This window comes from Prunus persica, chromosome G2 (assembly GCF_000346465.2).
Source record: "Prunus persica cultivar Lovell chromosome G2, Prunus_persica_NCBIv2, whole genome shotgun sequence".
NCBI lineage: Eukaryota > Viridiplantae > Streptophyta > Magnoliopsida > Rosales > Rosaceae > Prunus > Prunus persica.
In genome coordinates, this window is record NC_034010.1 from 19122372 (window position 1) to 19131023 (window position 8652).

Consider the following 8652-nt stretch of genomic DNA (forward strand, 5'->3'; position numbering starts at 1 on the left):
TGTGTGTCTTATTGAAATTTTTGTAAAAAATAGGCATATTAAAGATGAGAAATACGTGCGTACGTGTATAATACATTATTAAACGTGAAGGTGCTAGAATCTTTATACGGGTAATAACTCTGAAAAAGTAAAAAATGACAAAGGGATAATAGATACTCGAGTAATGGCCAAATAGTAATGGATAGGGCTCTTGGGCTATGGAGAAATTTAATTTTGTCACCCAAACGATTTCACAAAAGACTTAGTAAATAGAAATTAATTATTTTGTGGACTTTTTTTATAATTTTTTTATTCTAATTAATAATTAAAGTAATTCAAAAAGGCAAAGATATTACTTAATTACATATATTAAATTAAAGAAGTAGGCCAAAAAACAAAAGTAAAGAAACTAATTATATGTTTTTTAAAGTTAAAAAAGGAGAAAAACCTGTCCCGACGAAAGTTCGTCGGCACAAGTCTATGCCGGCGAACATTCCCAGATTAAATTTTCTTTTTTAAACGGTATAGCCGCACGGCTATACTATTTAAAAAAGGGACGCCCCCAGCGCATAGGTGCCACATGTCAGAACAGTAAAGCCGGGCGGCTATACTATTTTTTTAAAAGATTGGGGAAAACGAGTATAGCCGCACGGCTATACTTTTTCTTCTTGGACATAACTCTTTAGTTCTCAACAAACGTTCGATTTTTTATCTGTAAATACGGTTTCCAGATTAGGAAATGAACATAATCGAAATAGCTTACATGACTGTTTGAAAACTTGTGAACTTAATTTTTGTCTTGATGGTAAGCACCGATGAGAACAAGTTTGCAATAAAATGATCATGCTCCGTCTCTATTTTCTTGTTTCGCTGGATTTACAGCAAAATGTACTGCCTGCATCCTATCTCGTTGCAATAGTGATTCCTCTGGTCTGGGAAGTGCAAAGCAATGGCGTAAACTTTGATTGTTGAGTGAGTCACTGACCATGTTTCCCAATTGTTTTGATGTGCTTCCTTCCTCCACCACTCCCCATCTGCCTAGAACCCAAATTATATAAAGAACAGAGTTAAAAAGAAAAAAGGATTACCATTTTCTGTTTGGTTTTCTCACATGTTTGGTGTACTGCACACATTATGTTATGTGTTTAAACTTTTTCCATCTTGCTGATTTCTAAGTTTTATCTTGAATTTATTGTAATCAATTCCAAGTACAAATTTTCTTTTTCTTTATATAATTGTGAAAATGGGGTATTGTAAGGGGGATAATGATATCAAGGCTTAAAAGAGTAGAAAGAGAATTTGTTCCGAATTGGCTATGTAATGTACCCTAAAGTTTTTGTTTTTTTTTTCAGTAAATACCACAAGGTGTCCCAACACCTGAATGGTGGGATTAATCCCCACTCGGGATTCGGCTTGTCCCTGACCATAAAGTGCTTTCAACGGGCTTCGAACCCCTGCTATTGAGACACTAGGTAGCTCACCAGCTAGAGGTGGCAATTTGCCAACCACACCACACCTTGAACATAAAACTTAGCTGATTGGCAATGTAATGTACCCTAATCAATTTCCATGAACATAAAACTTAGCTGAATTATATGAGCAAAGTTTAGTACTTTACGAGACATTTGAATATCATATGTTAACTCTTTCAGATCCAGTTGAAGAACTGCAGTGTACCTCCATTCGAGACAGAGATTGAGACATTTCCATAAGTTGTTCTCTAATCTTATTTTGCTGCATTGTTAGCATCAGTACTGCATACTCCTGCAATATCCCATCGAACAATTAGTAGCAGTTCATTAAAGCAGCAATAATCAACATAAACAAATTAAATTGAAATGTCCAAATTTGTTGGTTCACCTTTTGGTGGATTAATGTTCCCAGTCAAGACTTGTCAAACAAGAATTTGACGTGGTCACTAAGCTAGATTATCCTCTTGATTCTTGGACACATGAAGCTGCCTGTATATCTAGCAAGAAATATCACAAACACATACAACACCAACTTAAACAGAGAGCTAGATTAATTTGCCCAAAAAAAAAAATTAGAAAAGTAGAGAGCTAGATTAAGGAACTCACATACACATTATACATTAAACAAAGAGGACATCAAAGATGAATGACATTAACAGGGTTTATTGTTCATTTTTTTATCTTGGTTATCTCTTCCCTGAGCTCATGAATCTCTCCAGCCAATACTCCATGGCTCCATCTGCATTGTGGCGCCGCATAAACCTCTCGGCTCCACCTGGCACCACCTTGCCCGCCATGTGTTTGAGCAAATGGTCCAACAAACCCGTATCCCCAATCAGCTTCCTTGCCTCAGACCTCAGCGCTGGCCTCAGTATTGGGCTCCCAAATTTAGCACCCTTGGCCTTCATCACCCTCAGCATGTTTTCCTCTGCAGCCTTGTACCTTAAACCCAAATCAAAGCATGAACACATATTAACAAAACCCAATTTCTTAAACAAATATCAAAATAACTAATATAGCTAATCAAAACAACTAATTAAGAACAGAGTCCTCACCTCCCTGCAGACCATATTGCCACTGTGTGTTTTACCAATTTCTTGTTACTCCGATCGGGAACTGCTACAACTTGATTCTGCTTTTGACGTTTTGTTATAGATTTTGATTTCTTTGTGGTTTTCTTGGGCTTTCTATGGTGATCTTGGCGCTTCCTCTTCCTACTCCAAAGGTTCATCTTCCAGGGCACAACAGAAGGAGCCTCGTCCTCTGTTTTCACATCTTCTTCTTCTTCAATTAAAAAATGAAAAACTAACTATTCACTAAGTAAATAATAATTAAAACATAACCACTAATTAAAGTAATTAAAAAAGAGAAACTCAGAATTCGAATGGTATGGCCGCGCGGCTATACTTAAAAAAAAATTCTATTTACATATTACAGCCGTGCGGCTGTACAGTTGAAATATTCTATTTATAGAGTCTAGCCGCGCGGCTATACTCGAGCCTGGTTTTTTTAAAAATAAATAGTATAGCCGTGCGGCTAGACGCCGGATTTTTTCTAAATAAGAGTAAAGCCGCCCGGCTATACCGGGGTCCTTTTTTGAAATTCCTTTTTATGAATAGTACAGCCGTGCGGCTATACTCTTGACATAGAGAATGTGATCTTTTTTTATTTTTTTATAATTGTTTTTCCCCGATTTTTATTTATCAATTAGAGGGTTTACAACCAAAAAAGCAGAGGAAAGATTTGACGTCGAATACTTTCTATCTTCAAATTAATTGGAGTTCTTTGCTGATCTCATATTCTTACTCAGACAGAAAAATGCATTGCTATTTTTGTATCATCAGAAAAACGAGGGTGCTTTGAGTTTTATTCATGTTATCTACACCCAAAATGGTGGTCTGCACACCCTTATGTGAGAGGTTATTAACTTCTTTACTTCCTTCACATCAGAGTTGCCATTTAAGTTTTTGCTGCATTTTCTTGATTGTTCAGGAGTTATTGGATATCAAATCCTTGCCATCAATGGAACTGCAAAGTCGGTGCAACGCTCACACAAAAATAGCCCAGTTTTTCAAGCTCATTCCAAGATCACTCTTTGATCTTGTGGACAAGTGCCTGACAGTAAACCCAAGGCTGAGGATCAGCGCAGAAGAAGCTCTGAGGCACCAATTCTTTGCCTCGTGCCATGAGAGCTTGAGGAAGCAGAAGATGTTCAGGCGTGAGGTTATGAGTACCCAGAATGATCTTCTTGTACACGAAGTGTAATGTAGTTTTGATCAACATATTTGAACAACGAATTTCATCACCTAGTTCTTTGGCTTAAAAATTGTATAGTTCCCATAAATAAATAAAGTAAATAATTGCTTAGTTACGAAGTAAAAGCATGTCAAGTCAAACGCTAAACATCAAATTTTAGTTTGACGGCGTAAACTTGCCTTTAAAATTCCTCACCACTATTCTTGCCCTCAATATTTTTTTATTTTATTATTATTATTATTATTTTGGCTTTTTGAAAAGCATCAATATGTAAATTTTTTAACATTCATTGTGTTGTTTCTTTTTTGATCTGATGGAGATAATATACAAGCAATTACCATCCAATGTGGGGAAGTAATAATCAGTACAAAGAAACAAACCAAAACTGTTTTCAAGGAAAATTTACACAGGTAGTGGATCAGACCACCTTCTTTTTACCTCCGACTTTGATCGGACCTCCTTAAGTTTCCCATCTACTCCATAATCCCTCTCCATAACAAGGTTGATCCCTTCATTTGAGTACCATCCGACTCCAATGCAAAGGATGCCATCCTTGTTTACATCAACATAGGCCGTGACACCACCCGGAAGCCAAAGCATAGTCACATCTTGCATGTCTAGCATCTCTTCTTCTCCAAAGTACGCTGGATTCCCCGGCAAGCTCCTCTTCTTTAGAGTTTCTGTGCAAAGATAGACATACGGAGTACTATCGTTTTGCTCCATTACCATCTGGTCTATCTCCTCAACAAATACTGGAGTGCCACTGACCTCAAACACCTTCCATGACCCAGTCAGCTCTGATGGTCGGGTTCGTTTGCGCTGAGAAAATGGTTTCAAATCGAACTCCAGATCACTGTTTATGGTACAATAGGAATGAAATGAGTTCTCCAATGTCAATACAGATAACGAAATTACTGCTATAGTTTATAAGCAATGCAAACTCTAGAAAACCATATGCTCTACAGAACTCTGGGGCATGAGCCCCAATGACACATAAGGGTGCATAAGAACAAATTTTCCTCATGTGCAAACAAATGAGTTTTACAGATTATAAGTCCAAAACTATTTCTTTTAGATCTGAAGTCTTTAGGACACTGAGTGCAAGAGGATACTATAGTTTTTCCAGAGATGTACTGAAAGAAAAATCTATATATGTATATTTCAAGTTTTATATATCTCTTTTTTACTCCCTGTGATATGATGATATTACCATTGCATTAAGGTTTCCAGGACATCTATGTCCTACTAGCAAAATGGAATTTCCATTAATGCATAAGTCACAAAAGAAATAAGATTTCAATTAGATTTGAAGGTAACAATATGTAAAATCTTTATGGCTGTTAGAGTGGCCCAAACAGAAACTTCTGAAATTCTGATGCACCAGTCCTACTGAAATTACAAGAAAATAACATAAAACACATTTACGCTCTGACGAAATAGTACCAATGCATTACAACTTACAACTTACAACATTATGTAGCAAACTCCAATGTGAAATAAACTTTAGCATAGGATACCTCGGGTCAGGAAGATTGGCAGGACTAACCCACTTTTCTTCATAAACAGCAACTCTCATTATCTGTATGCTTGAACCACCATTGCTGAATTCTATAGTATGAACGATACGTAGCCTCTTGTGGCAACCTTTAACCAAGCACTGGACAAGGAAAAATTAAGAAAATGAATAACTAGTTTTTAAGTTTCTCGTTGATTGAGGTGGGTGGGGGAAGTGGTAGGTCTTAGGTTACGATCTTATCATTTGTAAAAATAAAATAAAAAACAATCATCACAACATTTATAAACCCACATCAATACAATAATAAAAAAGTTTAAAATATTAATCAACATATTTTAGATTTCAAGACCTTTGTTCTGCAATTATCACATCTACTGTTCATTGGCATTTACGACTACATTTGTACATGCACTTTTATTACAGATCATGAAAGGAATTTAACAACCTCTATCTACATGCGACTTGGAAAGTGTCCAGTATATGCCATACAAAACTTACTTGTTCAAATTTGAAAGTTGGTGAAAGGTAATACTTAGAGTCATCATCTTCACCAACCGGGATATCAACAGGACCCCTAGAATAAGATCCATCCTGCACATTATCAATCAGAAGCTTAAATAGTTCCCATTAGTATTCAAGAAAAGATGGAGGATACTTTTGTCTAATGAAAACCATAAATGAAAAATTACAGGAAGCATTGATGGGAATCGAACCCATTGTAAAATTTGAAAGAGAGAGACCTATAATTTCTTTTCATGAACTGATATTCATGCCGTGGATGTTTCTAAGATAATATTGAAAGCACTGTTGTAAACTCTGGAGAAGCTATCTTTATAATGAACAAGATTCATATTTAACAGATTCAAGGAAAAATACTATACAAGTGCCTAGTCGTACTGTATTTGTTCCAAAAGTTGAATATGCATTTTATCACATAGGCTAAATACTGATGATTTATGAAATCTCTAAATTGGCCAATTCAATCTGAGGCCTAGGAGAAAATTGTTTAACATCTCTAAATACTGATGATTTATGAAATCTCTAAATTGGCCAATTCAACCTGTGGAAATGTTTTTGCAAATACTTACTAATAAAACAGCAAGTAGTAGTTCCTTCCCAAAACCTAAATAATATTTCAACTTTTAGCACTCTCTCATTACCAAGAAATGATAATATTGAAATGCATGCAGCAAGAAAGTCCAAAATTTTGAAGTCTGCAAGCTAATAAATAATGTCAACACTTGTTCTTGGTACTGTAGTACTAACTTAGTATGCATTCTGAATAATATTGAAGAGGGACAGGGAGCATGCGTACCTCAAAGAAAACAAGACCAGGTTCCTTATCCATGACATCTTCTTCCATCACGTCACTTCTTCCAAAATCAAAAGACTCAAATTCAGGCAAAACATGTTTTTTTCCACTTCCATCAATATCGTTTTTGTGTGAAGCAGCGTCTCCACCTTCATGCTCTTCTTTCATTCTATTGCTTCCTCTAATATGTTGTGGTATTTCACCGAAAGGATTTAAAGTCACCCAATTAATCTTCCTTTTGATTTGAGATGTTGGCCCTCCAGAATAGGATGGCACGGCCTCAATGTGGGAAAGAGTATAGCAATCATATAGATGTTCATCCCTGCTTCCGATTTCAATTGGCTCCATTTCAGCATTGATGGGTGAAAATACTGCTCCAACGCCCTTCCATATCCCACTGACACTACTAGCAAATGTAGTCCATTCTGGTCTTATCACAGGTTCCTGACAGGAAAAACCAGCATTGAGTTAGGTTAACTCTAAGACACCAAAAGTGCAGCGTAAAATTTATGTATACAAACCGCAAACATGAATGCATACTTGTAACAGATTTTCTTCTTCCTGTCCTCTTCTTTTTCTGTTTGTTTTATTTTCGCCCGTTGGGCAGGGGGTGGGGTAGCTTTCTCTGAATGCCCCATAACTTTGCAAAGAAATCAAATTTCCATAATTTTTTTTAACGGAAACAGTTCACTAATGTTCTGATTGATGGCAATAAGTTGTGCAACGTTTCCCAGATGTCCAGGAAAAGCTTCAAAGATAATACTTAGAGAAGAACTGAACAAACATGAGATCAAAGAACACTCTCTCAACAGAGGAGTCCAATCTATTATCTGCAACTTTAAGTGAACTTATAAATTCATGAACCAAATGCTCCAGAAACATAGAAGCACCTGAGCATTAAAATATTTTCTACCAAGTGGCTAATTCCCATCTCTCAATACTCATTACCAAGTAGCCAATTTCCAACTCTCAATACTCATTTCCTCTCCTTTTTTTCCCAACATTCTATCAGCAAGGAAACAAAAAAAATGCAAACCCATTACCCCAACATAGCCCAAACAGAATAAAAAATTTCAAAGTACCTGAGTTTGAAGAACGGTCTCGTCCTCCATTAACATAGCACCAGAGACCAACACACCTTTCCCGCCACCGCCTTCACTTCTCTTCCTCCTCACAACCCTCCTTTTGCCTCTCCTCTTCGGGCTTCTCCCTCTCTCTTTCTCCATCGCAGCGAGCTCGTTGTCCACGCTCCACACATTTTCCGCTTTGCCCTTGACCTTGGCTCTACCACCGTTGTTGTTGGGTGCTGGTTTCTTCTGGCACTGGGCAGCGAGCTTCCGAGGGTATATTGGGAAAGTGGAGGAGGGGAAGGAGAGAGAGGTGAAGAGGTTTTGGGCCGCCGAGGAGGAGAGTGTGTGGTTGAACCCCAAGTGATGGAGGTGGTGAGTGGTGGCGGACAACCGGAGCGACGGTGAGGGCATTTTGGGGATTTTGCTTTTGTTTTAGAGAGAGAGCAATGGTCAGCGAGTGAGAGGGATAGAGGGATAAATTTGGGGCCTTTGGATTTGGGCTGGAAATGGTTGTGCCTAATCCAGTGCTTGTGTTGCCAATATTCAAATATTGCGTTTCGATCCAAGAAAAGAAGACCTGTATTAGATGATGAGGCCCATAAGGATACTGGATCAACAATGAGAAATTTGAACAAATAATTCATAACTTTGGAGGATTTAAATAAATCTTAAAAAAACCAACCAAGACGACTATAAGATGGGGAGTAACTGCAATATAGCTTAAGTAGTTAAGAGCAGTTAGTCCTGTATTTGAGATTCTGTATTCGAATTCCTCCGCGAACTCTATTTTTAGAGAAATGGGGGTTATCCCATGTAGGAGTAATTCTTAAGTGCAATCGATTGTAGTGTAACAAAGAAAGAAAAAAAAATCATGTGTTAAAGCTAGGTGGACTCCATTTCTCTTTAATATTTTTGTAGGCAAAAAGTTGGATATCTATACAGCTAGATTATAGTTTATAGAAAGCATAAGTCTTTCTCTTTCGGCACATATGGGGACCCTTAGGATTAGATAAAGGTATTTAAATTCTTGATTAAGTAAACCAAACC

General features: G+C 37.1%; 2 protein-coding genes across 2 annotated transcripts; both read right to left on the reverse strand.

The window, feature by feature from the left end:
* LOC18784936 (protein DYAD) lies at positions 1997-2749 on the reverse strand. Its single transcript, XM_007219188.2, has 2 exons — positions 2507-2749; positions 1997-2393 (listed from the first exon to the last, which is right to left on the reverse strand). The coding sequence occupies exons 1-2, from the start codon at positions 2680-2682 to the stop codon at positions 2138-2140; spliced, it is 432 nt and encodes a 143-aa protein (XP_007219250.2). The 5' UTR covers positions 2683-2749; the 3' UTR covers positions 1997-2137.
* LOC18785799 lies at positions 3967-8199 on the reverse strand. Its single transcript, XM_007218967.2, has 5 exons — positions 7618-8199; positions 6539-6979; positions 5722-5814; positions 5225-5364; positions 3967-4560 (listed from the first exon to the last, which is right to left on the reverse strand). The coding sequence occupies exons 1-5, from the start codon at positions 8014-8016 to the stop codon at positions 4110-4112; spliced, it is 1524 nt and encodes a 507-aa protein (XP_007219029.1). The 5' UTR covers positions 8017-8199; the 3' UTR covers positions 3967-4109.

What these genes read in the sequence shown, in the direction of transcription:
- LOC18784936 (XM_007219188.2), bottom strand. Translation starts at nt 2,682, where the DNA reads ATGAACCTTTGGAGTAGGAAGAGGAAGCGCCAAGATCACCATAGAAAG. An exon ending in GCAATATGGTCTGCAGGGAG is followed by an intron (nt 2,394 to 2,506) that starts GTGAGGACTCTG and finishes TTTGGGTTTAAG; the next exon opens with GTACAAGGCTGCAGAGGAAA.
- LOC18785799 (XM_007218967.2), bottom strand. Translation starts at nt 8,016, where the DNA reads ATGCCCTCACCGTCGCTCCGGTTGTCCGCCACCACTCACCACCTCCAT. An exon ending in AGACCGTTCTTCAAACTCAG is followed by an intron (nt 6,980 to 7,617) that starts GTACTTTGAAAT and finishes TTTTCCTGTCAG; the next exon opens with GAACCTGTGATAAGACCAGA. An exon ending in CTGGTCTTGTTTTCTTTGAG is followed by an intron (nt 5,815 to 6,538) that starts GTACGCATGCTC and finishes GATAATGTGCAG; the next exon opens with GATGGATCTTATTCTAGGGG.